Below are 14783 nucleotides of genomic sequence, written 5' to 3' on the forward strand. Positions count from 1 at the left end.
ACCAAAGCTATGCTATCATTGTGTACTTCTATTGTCTCTGGTAAAAAAAAGACATGTAAAACGAAGGGTTAGTTATTTCAAATGGCATTACAACACAATTAACACAGTGGTCGTCAAATAATATTATGCCTGATTGAAGCATAAGCATAAATAATTAGATACATAAAAATATTAACAACTATAATTTAACTAACTCTGCCAGTGGTGGATCCAAGAATTTCCAAATGGTGTTTCACCACCAATTACCGTTCACTAAACCAAAATATTTTTTAATAACAAAAACTCCAAACTAAATTTCAATCGAAAAGAAAATAAATATATAACCAATAATTATACAAAATACAACCAAATAGTACTAGAAAAACCAAATATATAAATAATACTACAAAATATAATCAAATACTAGTAAAAATGATTACAATTGTTTGCGACGAGTTTTCAATTTTTGATATTGATTTACAATATCATTCATGCTAACATTCAAAAACAAATCATTCTATAAATAAATAATCGAACAATCATTCAACATTTGATCTCCCATACTATTACGTAATTTGTCTTTCACTTACGTCATTCCATAAAATACCCTTTCCACACTTGCCATGAAGTGGCACCAATTTTAAAAGCAAGAAGACCCTATCGTGAGTTTCAAACAATCCCGATTCCACAAGTTTCATTGAAATCTCACTAAGAGTCTTCAAATTCCAAAACCTTTCATCTTATCTCATAGCAACAATAAAATTTCGAAGTGTATCGTCAAAGAATATCAATTTCGAACTTGACAATTCATTTAGATAGAATTTTGCAGGTTTAATCAATTTTGCTTAATCAAAAGAAGCAAACCGATTAGTTGGATTCAAACAAGACATACACACAAGTAAATCTTTACTTATCTCGAGGAATCGATTATCAAGTTCTTGCAATTGAAGATCAATGACACTCAAGAAAACTTCCACTCGAAAATGATGTAGATTTGACACTTGTGGGCTCTTACCTCTAAACAACCTTCTCTTCGGGACAACATATTTCCCCTCCATGCTAGGAACCTCAATGCCATACTTAGTCATAAAAGAAATCACCTTCTCCATATAAGAATCTTATCCTTCATCTCTCATCTCTTGCAAATTAATCTTGATTACATTAACCATTCTCATTGCATTTACAATGTCTTGGTCACATTTTTGTAATGCCACATTCAAGTTATATGTTATCCCAAAGATACCAACCATCAAATGCGCCCAAACACAAATCAAAAGACATCAAAAATTTGTAATAGTTTGTGCTTTGTTAGAATCAAGTGCATAGAGACTTCTGCAATGTCATCAAGCGACCCAAGAATTGAAGGATATAAATCAAGCACATTCAATATTATTTTGAAATGAGATCCCTAACGAGTGTCACAAGGTCTATCTAACCCACGTTCTTGATTCAAACCCGACCCTGTTTCAAGTTCACCTAAGGACAATGCTTCCACAATTCTTTGAGCTTGTTTTTCACGAAGAAATTCTTTCCTCTTCGGTGAACCTCCCACAAAGTTCAAGAGAGGTGCAAGTACATCAACAAATAACCAAGCACAACCACAATTTTTTTTAGCAAGTGCAACTTGAGTCAACTGAAGTTGGTGAGTAAACAGTGGACAAAGTATTCTTGTTTACATTCATTATGTATTAGAGTCTTAAGACCATTAATTAAACCTTGCATATTACTTACTCCATCATAACCCTGACCTCGTACTTGAGAGAATGACAAAGAATACTCCATCAACAATGACACTATAACAGTTTTAAGAGTAAAAGAAGTAGTATCGGAAACATGCACAATAGCAAGTAAACGCTCCCAAACTTCTCCCTTTTTGTTAACATACCTCAAAGAAAAAACCATTTGTTCTTTATCAGAAACATTAGCAGACTTATCGACCAGGATAGTAAAGAAACCACCATCAAGATCTTGTATTATTGCTTTAGTTGTCTCTTTTGCACATGCATTTATCTATCTTTTTGGACAATTGGAGAAGTAAGTTGACAATTAGCGGGAGCAATTTTAAAAAAAACTTTGGAAAAAGAGTCAACAATGAAATAAAGTTACCTCTTCTCAAGAAACTTTCTTTTTCATCGTCACCACGAAAAGACAATCCCTAGAGTAGAAGCCATTCTATAGTTTCAATCGAGGCTTCAAGTCACTTACTATAAGCACTCATAATTTCCTTTGTTTGTTTTGGCAAGGCAGAGGTTATACTTGACTTTTGTTTCTTGAATAAATTTATGGCTACCACTGCTTTATTGTGATCACTCGTGTATTTTGACATGATTTTTTATCGTTTCTAATCTATTCCAAGATTTGAAACCCCCACTAACAAAAGCATCACCTCCAATTGCAGTTTCATCCTTGAATAAATAGCAAATGAAACAATAGGCGGCATCCTTTTCCACACTATACTCAAGCCAACTCCATGTTTCAAATCACTTGGCAACAAATCGACGATTTTTGTGTAATAAGTGTTTGAGGAAATAAAAATTCTTTGGGTTGATAAGGTTTTCTCTCAATGTAAGTTCTCCTAACTAAATCTCTATCATTTTTATGGAAATCACTCATCTTTCTCCTCAATCCCGAGTCTTATGGAAGATTGGCGCAATCAATTCACTTAATCTTTGACCAAAGGCTGCAGCGCTAGGAGGATTATGAGGGAAATTTGAGGGGTATTATGAGGGGAATTGTAAGGAGAATTTTGAGGGGAATTTTGGTTTGAATTGTGTGATGGAGAGGAATGTTGTTCGCTTGCTAGTTGAGGAGACAAAATTTGTTCATTTTATGTTGAATGTGGAGGAGAATTTGGGGTTGGATTTTTCTTAATGAAGAAACTAGTAATATTTTGCATTTTGTTTGGAGTACGTTTTCTCTTCATTATCAAATCTAAAAATCAAGTAAAAATTGAACTAAATGAAGATGTATCTCACCAAATGTAACATGTGCCAATTTGCCATAGACCATAAAATATAATCAACAAAATCAGCATTCACAGTGATCAAACCCAATTCAAAGATTATGTCATTTCAATTTTCAAACACCAATAACACTCAAATCAGAGTACAACAACAAAATCAACATCCATAACAATTCTAAATTATATAATCTGATATATGAACACCCATAACAAGTGAAATTGCAATTTATTTTCCAATCCTCATGAAATTGATACACCTTAATCTATAAAATAAAACAAGAAATCAAGCAAATTGAGCAGATTAATATATACTTAGTCACGACTCTTGGAGGCTGTCCGTCCACCATCGTCCACCAATTTTCGACTGATTCTTCGGCTGCTGATCGACAAGTCACAACACGTCAACTGGCAACACCGATTACGCAATACAAAGTAACCATGCAATAGTAGGAGGTCCGAGACTCCAAGTCACGATTTTACGATCGTCTTTAGGTTCGCGCGCCGCCACCGGTGACGCCGTATGAGGGAGAACTGAAGGTCACTGCATCTGAGATTCTATGAGAGGGAAAGGGAGAACTGAGAAGAAGTGAGATGTGAGAAAAAAAAAAGAGTTGAGAAATGTGAAAACTGAAAATGGACCTGTGAAAAAACGTGTGTAAATTGGTTGAAATTTTTTTTTTCTTTTTTTTTATTGCTGGTGCACATGCACCATGGTGTTAAATACTAAATCCGTCACTGAACTATGCATATATTACATGGCTAAGTCTGCATAAAAAATAGTATACATCAGGGATTGCAGGGTTGTTTCTAGTTGAGTTTTTTTATAACGAAGCCATCGGCAACAGTGTATAGATCCGACTGTAATAAAGTAAAATCATTATTAGCATCTCATGTATTAAGATGGAAAAACTGGAAATGTGTAGTTGCACGTGAATAACCTAGACAAGAAGCAAATCTGAACTCTGAAGTTGCCTTCACTGGAAGAAATCGTGATCGTGGTACATTAATATAGAATTATCAAAGAATTGTCAAGGAAAACAAGCATGAACATTAAGATCACCCCCCTAATACTAATGCACAGAAAAAAAAAACTATTAATGCATGACAAATACCTTAATTGCAGCACCAACATCAATTTTCAGTTGAAAAACCTTAACTCCTTCGACAAACTGAAAGCAAGATCAACTTAGCAATAGATTACACAACAGAATTAACAATATATTACTAGCATCACCAAGAAGAGGTCAATACCTTGGGGTTTGGAATAATTTCCATCTTAAGTGCATCAGGTTCTACAAGCCATTTGATTGCATTCAAGTTCACCCACCTGAAAATCATATTACACATATGACGAATCTCTGCTATTCATAATGGTTTTAAAACTTTGCCAAAAGATATAACTCACAGGTTGTTGGTGTTGAAAATCTTGAACTTCTCAATGGACTTAAATTCATTGACTTGATACAATCAAGATAAATCTTATACAAGCAATCCTTTAGCGTACGATGAAGAGCTTCACAATAAGACTTCTGACATTAAAAAGGATAGATAATGAAGAACAGATGTAAACTGCTCTTTTGAGTGTTAACGCAAACAAACAAGGAATTCGAATGAACAGTAGTCACATTCTCATCTGCAACCGTTGCAATTTCTAGAAGCTGCATCACAAGAAAGACAAATTATCTTTCATCAGCACCAATTTAAATTACCCCATCACTACAGCAAAAAAGCAACAAATTTTACAGGCCTTAGACAAGTATACTGAACAAACCAACACTGGCTAAAAACATTTGCGTTCAGATAGACATTCAAAAGGTGTGCAAAGTGCAATCTAGGCGATCTAATCACAAACTAATGGAACTAATAGCCCTGACCCCTAAGCAGACTATGAGATATAATGGATGAAAAAATGAAAAGAGATTAATGGTGCATAAATAGGCCTGTACCACGTACCTTTCTCACGTTGACTCTAACCTAGTGTAAAGCCCAACCCTGCTAGAAACTCAAATGTAACACAGAGAAATAGGGTAAAACAGGGATATGGATGTATTAAAATGTGCAGTGGACCAATGGTTAATACAAACTAATCTCACATTCGAGAGGTGAGTCTCTCCTTAAGCAACTTTTCTTACAAATGATTACCTACCCTTTTCTTATTCTACTGCTCTATTTATACTACCATTCCTCTAATCATTTGCTGCCACCTGCTCTCTGTCCTTTTCTGCTAGCTGCCAGGAATAAGGAATATACCCTTCCCAATGATTGCCTCATCATCGGTGCTGACTATCATTCTTCTAGAAGGTGTGGTGAATACCCTCCTTTTTTGTCCCTTCTTGCATACGTAATTAATTTCTCACCAGGTACGTATCTAGCATTACTCCTCCCCAAGAGAGCCACCTTGTCCTCAAGGTGGAAAGCGGGAACCGGGAACCTGGCAGTTATGGCAGAGAAATCCTCCCAAGCTGCTTCATAAGCTAGTAGGTGCTTCCATTTAATAAGGACTTCTGTTGGGTGGCCTGTGTGCTGGAGAGGTGCTCTGGTGCTTAAGAGTTCTTCTGGTTCAATTTCCAGGATCAGCTCAGGAGAGATTTGGGGTGGTATGGTGGGGTTGGTTGGTTGGGGTCCCACTGAGTGCTTCAGTTGTGAGACGTGGAATACTGGGTGGATTCTTGCTTTTGCTGGGAGTTTTAACTTGTATGCTACTGGACCAATTTTCTCCAGAACTTCGAAAGTCCCATAATATCTTGCTGCCAACATTTCATTCCTCCTCTTGGCTAGAGATTTCTGCCTGTAGGGTTGCAGTTTGAGGTATGCAAGGTCACCCACTTCAAAACTTACCTCCCGCCTTTTACCATCCTCATAGCCCTTCATTAGTTGTTGTGCCCTGATTAAGTGTGCCTTCAGATCATCCACTACAGCATCTCGCTCCACTAACTGCTCCTCCAGTGTAGATATAGGAGTGCCCCCTCTTGTGTATGGGGTGAGGTGTGGAGGGTCCCTCCCATAGAGAGCTTTGAATGGTGTACACTTAGTGGATGAGTGTAGGCTTGTATTATTCCAATATTCTGCCCAGTGTAACCATCTGGCCCATGATTTAGGCTCCTTATTAATAAAGCATCGCAAATAGGATTCTAAGCTTTTGTTCACCACCTCAGTTTGGCCATCGGACTGAGGGTGGTAGTAGTACGCAGACCCCTGTAGCTTGAATATTTCCTTCCAAATATTGTTGAGGAAAATCTTGTCCCTGTCAGAGACAATGGTAGTGGGCGTACCATGTAGCCTTATGATTTCTCTTGCAAACAGGTATGCTATTATAGGGGCAGTGTAGGGATGCTTGATGCTCATAAAATGAGCATACTTTGTGAGTCTGTCAACTACAACCAGCACTACATTTTTACCTTGTGATGTCGGTAATCCCTCCATAAAATCTATGCTAATCTCTTCCCATACCTGGGTGGGTATAGGTAAGGGTTGGAGAAGACCCCATGGGCTCAATGTGGACTGTTTATTCTATTGGCAGATGTGGCATGCTTGAACATACAACTGAATTTCCTTCCTCATACCTGGCCAAAACCACTGGGCTGCGATTCTTTTATATGTTTTTAAATCACCTGAGTGACCCCCCAAAGGACTGTCATGGTATTCTTGTAATAAGAGGCGGACCAGTGGTGAGTGTTTTGGGATGACCAACCTTCCCTTGTACATGAGGTGACCTTACTTCAGGTAGTAGCCCTTAAGGTGGGGTTGTCCCTGGTTGATGCTTGCTGTGAGCTGCTGAATAGAAGGGTCCTGCCGAATTTTTGGTACCCATTCAGCCCACGAATCTAAGAATATGCCACTTGACTATGACTTTCTTTATCTAGTAGCGAGAAGATTGAGTCAAAGTTAGTTGATGAATAGTGTCAATTACTCAATCTGCTTATTTCGAACGGATGAAGTATTTTATAATATGATACATGTAAAATTTCTTAGTCGAAAATTTGGATTCATACCGATTTTTTCTCTTTCTCTTTCTCTTAAGAGTATACGATTGATCAAATCAATTTAGAAAAATTAAAACGACAATAGAAGAAAAGTAATATTTTTAATAAAATATGAGAATATCTTCAAAAATTCTATCGTATTGTAGAGTTGAGATTTTCAGCAAGATACAATTTTATCTTATTAGTTATTTCTTTCCATTTGAAGCACATCTTCGGTTCATATCTATCCATTTAATATATATAACAACATTTACTGTCTTAGAGGATCGATTAATGTATATAGGGTAATTTTATTGGCCTCGCTGTTTGGATTTATTTTAAAATGCCTAGCTAATTAGTCCGACGAACTTCTACGATGATCACAATTGGGAAAGGGTTAATTGGCGAGGACGAGAAAAAAAAGACCTGCATATTCCGTTGCATTGTCTAAGCAAAAACATATTATTATATTTAAATAGTACATGATCGCATAGGAAATGTGAAAACTAGTGCAGGGATTGAGAACCCATGTTTTATTTAGTTATACTAGCTAGCTAGTAACACTGCACCGAGATTAATTGGGAACCATCACAATTAGGTTCAACCCCAAACTACATTGACTTCAATAGAGCCATACTGTCCAGAATGGGTTTTTTATCGCTTTGGCCGGCAGATTTGACTAGAAACACAGCTTTACCGTTTGCAATTTCATCGTCAGGAGAAATAGTATCATAATCCATCAAGTGAGCTGTAATCTCGAGTTCGCTTTGATTTCTTCAAGTAAAGAATAAGTTTTCTTAATCTTTGTGTAGATCTTGGTGTTACAGTGTGCATAAAACCGCCTAGCCTATTTTCGGACATGATCCATGTTGATCACCTCTAATAAAAGGTCATAATGGGTCCGGTCAGTGCGGGTTGTGGGTCAGTAACTGGTCAGTAGTGGACGGTCAATAAACGGGCAAGAAAAATAGTGACGAAAAATGACAAAAGTGAGTATAATTGAATACGAATCCTTACATGTATTTTTTTTGTAATATATGTTTTCTTTAACAAATTTATTGGGTTATTTGGCCCTATAATAACTCTGTATTAAATCTCTATCAAATGAAAAGCCTATAAAACGATCCTAACCTTTTAGGATTTAGGGCCGGCAGATTTAGGTTCCACAATACTTGATATTAATTAAGATGAACAAGATGAGCTAATTATATAGGGAGAGTGATCAGAAATAGGCACTTACCTTGAGTTGATATCACGTTCTTCTGTGAACTCCAAACAACTAACTGTCTCACTTGCAAACAATAATGTCATGCTTGCCCACCTTTATATAGAGAAGAGACGCAATATTCTTTTTTATGTGGGCCGCAAGGAACAATTGTATTATTCGATGCTCTTTATAATGTATGGTAACTTCATATACGATCTTCTTGTTTTTCATCCAAATAATTACATGTGGTATATATATGTATAATTAACTGGGTGTGGGGAGCCACAAATCCTATTCTTTTAGGCCTATATATCATTGTTGATTCTATTGCATCCATCAACAAAGATTTTTACTCTATGTTCATTTGATTATGATTTATAGGATCATGTTAAAAATGTTTTATTGATCCTTTTTCGGGCTAATAATTTAAAATTTAAAAATTAAAAAACCTAGCATTATATGATTTATACAAATTTTCTTTGTCAATAGGTTTGATTTTCATACCAATTCTTTTTTTCAATAGGTTTAATTCCTCATATCTAATTTCTCAAATCTTGTGAAATGATAGAGAAAAATAAAAAAAATTTCTTATTCGTTTAAAGCATTTACAAAAAATTTTAAATTAAATGTCATCATATAATATTATCCATAATTGCTTTCTCTCTCAAAAGGTTTATTTATTTTTATTAACCTTTATCACATATTTGCGGTAAGCTGGTCCCAAAGTTGTTATGTGGGTTGAGGGCTTCTACCAATTCTATCAATGGGGCCAAAGTTATTCCTAAAGGTCTAAAAACTAATGTGATAGTTATTCTTTCAACCGAATGTGATTCCAGCTAGGGCCATGATTGTTTTTCAGTTCATCATGTTAAAGTTAAAAATTGGCAAGGCCCATACAAATAAGTGATGGACAAAATATACCCATAAAAAATAAAGAGTGGACGAATTATTCAAAAATGAAAAAAGAATCCTGTTAGAATACTAGTCAGATAAACCTTCTCGGTTTAAGAGTTTAGGAATTCATATCATTATTTTTATGATGGCCAACTGACCCCAAATCCTATTATTATTGGCTTGTGTTGGTGGAGGAGGGATACACATATTAATTTCCTTAGGTATCATCATGATCACAATATGTATATCAAAAAGTATTATAGCTATACATTCTACCAAATTTTATTACTTATGTTGTTTCAAAAGAATTTAGGGGTTATATGATATTGTTATATAATATAGTCATATATAATGTTAAGTGAGCAAATATTTTTCGAAAAAAAAAAATTGTTTTAGAATATCATTCATACAATTTTTCGCCTAAAAGGTTTAGTGATTCCGTCAATGTGTCACAATAAAAAGATGACCCGAAATTATTCTTGTTCTTATCTTATGTGTGGTGGGTTATAAGAATTCAATTCGATGGACCCCATCATGCATATTGTAGTCTATCAAGATTTGTTACTCTCTTTCATTCATTATAATATTATGCCTTGGGGAGTATGTAAACTTTTAATGGTTTTATGGTGATGGTAACAATGGAGACATATAAAATAAATGATGCCAGATTCTTTTTATAGAAATAAACTTTATCCATTTGTAAATAAGCGTTACATTCACTTTTTCACGTACGCATGCACTTACTTTTTTATCATTAATATCTTGATTGGTGCACAAGGTAGAATTTGAAATAGTTACTATTTTTAAATTATACATTAAAACGAATCTAAGAATATGCCACTTGACTATGACTTTCTTTATCTAGTAGCGAGAAGATTGAGTCAAAGTTAGTTGATGAATAGTGTCAATTACTCAATTCTCTTATTTCGAACGGATAAGTATATTAATATATGATACATGTAAAATTTCTTAGTCGAAAAGTTTGAGGATTCATACCGATTTTTTCTCTTTCTCTTTCTCTTAAGAGTATACGATTGATCAAATCAATTTAGAAAAATTAAAACGACAAATAGAAGAAAAGTAATATTTTTAATAAAATATGAGAATATCTTCAAAAATTCTATCGTATTGTAGAGTTGAATTTTCAGCAAGATACAATTTTATCTTATTAGTTATTCTTTCCATTTGAAGCACATATGTCGGTTCATATCTATCCACTTAATATATATAACAACATTTACTGTCTTAGAGGATCGATTAATGTAAATAGGGTAATTTTATTGGCCTCGTTGTTTGGTTTTTTTATAAAATGCCTAGCTAATTAGTCCGACGAACTTCTACGATGATCACAATTGGGAAAGGGTAGTTGTGAGGACGAGACAAAAAAAAGACCTGCATATTCCGTTGCATTGTCGAAGCAAAAACATATTATTATATTTAAATAGTACATAGATCGCATAGGAAATGTGAAAACTAGTGCAGAGATTGAGAACCCATGTTTTATTTAGTTATACTTGCTAGCTAGTAACACTGCACCGAGATTAATTGGGAACCATCACATATATGTTCAACCCCAAACTACATTGACTTCAATAACTCTGTATTAAATCTCTATCAAATGAAAAGCCTATAAAACGATCCTAACCTTTTAGGGTTTAGGGCCGGCAGATTTAGGTTCCACAATACTTGATATTAATTAAGATGAACAAGATGAGCTAATTATATAGGGAGAGTGATCAGAAATAGGCACTTACCTTGAGTTGATATCACGTTCTTCTGTGAACTCCAAGCAACTAACTGTCTCACTTGCAAACAATAATGTCATGCTTGCCCACCTTTATATAGAGAAGAGACGCAATATTCTTTTTTATGTGGGCCGCAAGGAACAATTGTATTATTCGATGCTCTTTATAATGTATGGTAACTTCATATACGATCTTCTTGTTTTCATCCAAATAATTACCATGTGGGTATATATATGTATAATTAACTGGGTGTGGGGAGCCACAAATCCTATTCTTTTAGGCCTATATATCATTGTTGATTCTATTGCATCCATCAACAAAGATTTTTACTCTATGTTCATTTGATTATGATTTATAGGATCATGTTAAAAATGTTCTATTGATCCTTTTTCGGGCTAATAATTTAAAATTTAAAAATTAAAAAACCTAGCATTATATGATTTATACAAATTTTCTTTGTCAATAGGTTTGATTTTTCATACCAATTCTTTTTTTCAATAGGTTTAATTCCTCATATCTAATTTCTCAAATCTTGTGAAATGATAGAGAAAAATAAAAAAAATTTCTTATTCGTTTAAAGCATTTACAAAATTTTTTAAATAAAATGTCATCATATAATATTATCCATAATTGCTTTCTCTCTCAAAAGGATTATTTATTTTTATTAACCTTTATCACATATTTGCGGTAAGCTGGTCCCAAAGTTGTTATGTGGGTTGAGGGCTTCTACCAATTCTATCAATGGGGCCAAAGTTATTCCTAAAGGTCTAAAAACTAATATGATAGTTATTCTTTCAACCGAATGTGATTCCCAGCTAGGGCCATGATTGTTTTTCAGTTCATCATGTTAAAGTTAAAAATTGGCAAGGCCCATACAAATAAGTGATGGACAAAATATACCCATAAAAAATAAAGAGTGGACGAATTATTCAAAAATGAAAAAAGAATCCTGTTAGAATACTAGTCAGATAAACCTTCTCGGTTTAAGAGTTTAGGAATTCATATCATTATTTTTATGATGGCCAACTGACCCCAAATCCTATTATTATTGGCTTGTGTTGGTGGAGAAGGGATACATATATTAATTTCCTTAGGTATCATCATGATCACAATATGTATATCAAAAAGTATTATAGCTATACATTCTACCAAATTTTATTACTTATGTTGTTTCAAAAGAATTTAGGGGTTATATGATATTGTTATATAATATAGTCATATATAATGTTAAGTGAGCAAATATTTTTCGAAAAAAAAAAATTGTTTTAGAATATCATTCATACAATTTTTCCGCCTAAAAGGTTTAGTGATTCACGTCAATGTGTCACAATAAAAAGATGACCCGAAATTATTCTTGTTCTTATCTTATGTGAGTGGTGGGTTATAAGAATTCAATTCGATGGACCCCATCATGCATATTGTAGGTCTATCAAGATTTGTTACTCTCTTTCATTCATTATAATATTATGCCTTGGGGAGTATGTAAACTTTTAATGGTTTTATGGTGATGGTAACAATGGGAGACATATAAAATAAATGATGCCAGATTCTTTTTATAGAAATAAACTTTATCCATTTGTAAATAAGCGTTACATTCACTTTTTCACATTACTTTATTTATCATTAATATCTTTGATTGGTGCACAAGGTAGAATTTGAAATAGTTACTATTTTTAAATTATACATTAAAACGAATCTAAGAATATGCCACTTGACTATGACTTTCTTTATCTAGTAGCGAGAAGATTGAGTCAAAGTTAGTTGATGAATAGTGTCAATTACTCAATCTGCTTATTTCGAAAGGATGAAGTATTTTATAATATGATACATGTAAAATTTCTTAGTCGAAAAGTTTGAAGATTCATACCGATTTTTTCTCTTTCTCTTTCTCTTAAGAGTATACGATTGATCAAATCAATTTAGAAAAATTAAAACGACAAATAGAAGAAAAGTAATATTTTTAATAAAATATGAGAATATCTTCAAAAATTCTATCGTATTGTAGAGTTGAGATTTTCAGCAAGATACAATTTTATCTTATTAGTTATTCTTTCCATTTGAAGCACATCTGTCGGTTCATATCTATCCACTTAATATATATAACAACATTTACTGTCTTAGAGGATCGATTAATGTAAATAGGGTAATTTTATTGGCCTCGTTGTTTGGATTTATTTTAAAATGCCTAGCTAATTAGTCCGACGAACTTCTACGATGATCACAATTGGGAAAGTGTTAGTTGGCGAGGACGAGACAAAAAAAGACCTGCATATTCCGTTGCATTGTCGAAGCAAAAACATATTATTATATTTAAATAGTACATGATCGCATAGGAAATGTGAAAACTAGTGCAGGGATTGAGAACCCATGTTTTATTTAGTTATACTAGCTAGCTAGTAACACTGCACCGAGATTAATTGGGAACCATCACAATTAGGTTCAACCCCAAACTACATTGACTTCAATAGAGCCATACTGTCCAGCAATGGGTTTTTTATCGCTTTGGCCGGTAGATTTGACTAGAAACACAGCTTTACCGTTTGCAATTTCATCGTCAGGAGAAATAGTATCATAATCCATCAAGTGAGCTGTAATCTCGAGTTCGCTTGCTTCTGCAGGCACAACCACCTCATCCCTTTCTAAGGGAATGAATTCCTCAGGCCTAACCTCAATACGTTGACTTTGGCTCTTATCGAATAATACAAACTCAGAACCGATGCCGAAGCGACCTGCTATTCTTCCATACACATCTGCTGGATCTTCTCCATCTCCGTTGATGAGCTTAACACTAATGGTAGCTTGAACATTGTTACTGAACTTCACTATCATCTCCTTACATTGTTTAATGCTGGCCATCTTTAATTATAGGGTATTATATTATATTCTCCTGTATACGGACCAAAGATAAGAAAGGAAAACATCAATTTTAGATATTAATTAAGATGAACAAGATGAGCTAATTATATAGGGAGAGTGATCAGAAATAGGCACTTACCTTGAGTTGATATCACGTTATTTTGTGAACTCCAAGCAACTAACTGTCTCACTTGCAAACAATAATGTCATGCTTGCCCACCTTTATATAGAGAAGAGACGCAATATTCTTTTTTATGTGGGCCGCAAGGAACAATTGTATTATTCGATGCTCTTTATAATGTATGGTAACTTCATATACGATCTTCCTGTTTTCATCCAAATAATTATCATGTGGGTATATATATGTATAATTAACTGGGTGTGGGGAGCCACAAATCCTATTCTTTTATGCCTATATATCATTGTTGATTCTATTGCATCCATCAACAAAGATTGTTACTCTATGTTCATTTGATTATGATTTATAGGATCATGTTAAAAATGTTCTAATGATCCTTTTTCGGGCTAATAATTTAAAATTTAAAAATTAAAAAACCTAGCATTATATGATTTATACAAATTTTCTTTGTCAATTGGTTTGATTTTTCATACCAATTCTTTTTTTCAATAGGTTTAATTCCTCATATCTAATTTCTCAAATCTTGTGAAATGATAGAGAAAAATACAAAAATTTTCTTATTCGTTTAAAGCATTTACCAAATTTTTTAAATGAAATGTCATCATATAATATTATCCATAATTGCCTTTTCTCTCAAAAGGTTTATTTATTTTTATTAACCTTTATCACATATTCGCGGTAAGCTGGTCCCAAAGTTGTTATGTGGGTTGAGGGCTTCTACAAATTCTATCAATGGGGCCAAAGTTATTCCTAAAGGTCTAAAAACTAATGTGATAGTTATTCTTTGAACCGAATGTGATTCCTAGCTAGGGCCATGTTTGTTTTTCCGTTCATCATGTTAAAGTTAAAAATTGGCAAGGCCCATACAAATAAGTGATGGACAAAATATACCCATAAAAAATAAAGAGTGGACGAATTATTCAAAAATGAAAAAAGAATCCTGTTAGAATACTAGTCAGATAAACCTTCTCGGTTTAAGAGTTTAGGAATTCATATCATTATTTTTATGATGGCCAACTGACCCCAAATCCTATTATTA

General features: G+C 33.9%; 2 protein-coding genes across 13 annotated transcripts; both read right to left on the reverse strand.

Annotated features, from left to right (window-relative positions):
- Positions 1-3114: 3114 nt before the first annotated feature.
- On the reverse strand, positions 3115-12360 carry LOC104907700 (transposon Tf2-1 polyprotein). Of its 12 annotated transcripts, none has more exons than XM_057394982.1 (5): positions 4895-9431; positions 4567-4599; positions 4347-4454; positions 4193-4268; positions 3115-4110 (listed from the first exon to the last, which is right to left on the reverse strand). In XM_057394982.1, the coding sequence occupies exon 1, from the start codon at positions 6362-6364 to the stop codon at positions 5228-5230; it is 1137 nt and encodes a 378-aa protein (XP_057250965.1). In that variant the 5' UTR covers positions 6365-9431; the 3' UTR covers positions 3115-4110; positions 4193-4268; positions 4347-4454; positions 4567-4599; positions 4895-5227. The 12 variants fall into 12 exon arrangements, 10 of the variants coding, with proteins under 10 accessions (XP_057250965.1, XP_057250961.1, XP_057250956.1 ...); XM_057394978.1 differs by having other exon boundaries at positions 3115-3799; positions 3880-3918; positions 4054-4110; positions 4347-9431; XR_008969350.1 differs by lacking the exon at positions 4895-9431 and adding an exon at positions 10759-12360 and having other exon boundaries at positions 4347-4599.
- Positions 12361-13031: 671 nt separating this feature from the next.
- Positions 13032-13842, reverse strand: LOC125497594 (uncharacterized). The gene is made up of 2 exons (XM_048644934.1): positions 13745-13842; positions 13032-13636 (listed from the first exon to the last, which is right to left on the reverse strand). The coding sequence occupies exon 2, from the start codon at positions 13603-13605 to the stop codon at positions 13189-13191; it is 417 nt and encodes a 138-aa protein (XP_048500891.1). The 5' UTR covers positions 13606-13636; positions 13745-13842; the 3' UTR covers positions 13032-13188.
- Positions 13843-14783: the final 941 nt, after the last annotated feature.

This window comes from Beta vulgaris, chromosome 5, assembly GCF_026745355.1.
Source record: "Beta vulgaris subsp. vulgaris cultivar EL10 chromosome 5, EL10.2, whole genome shotgun sequence".
Lineage (NCBI taxonomy): Eukaryota > Viridiplantae > Streptophyta > Magnoliopsida > Caryophyllales > Amaranthaceae > Beta > Beta vulgaris.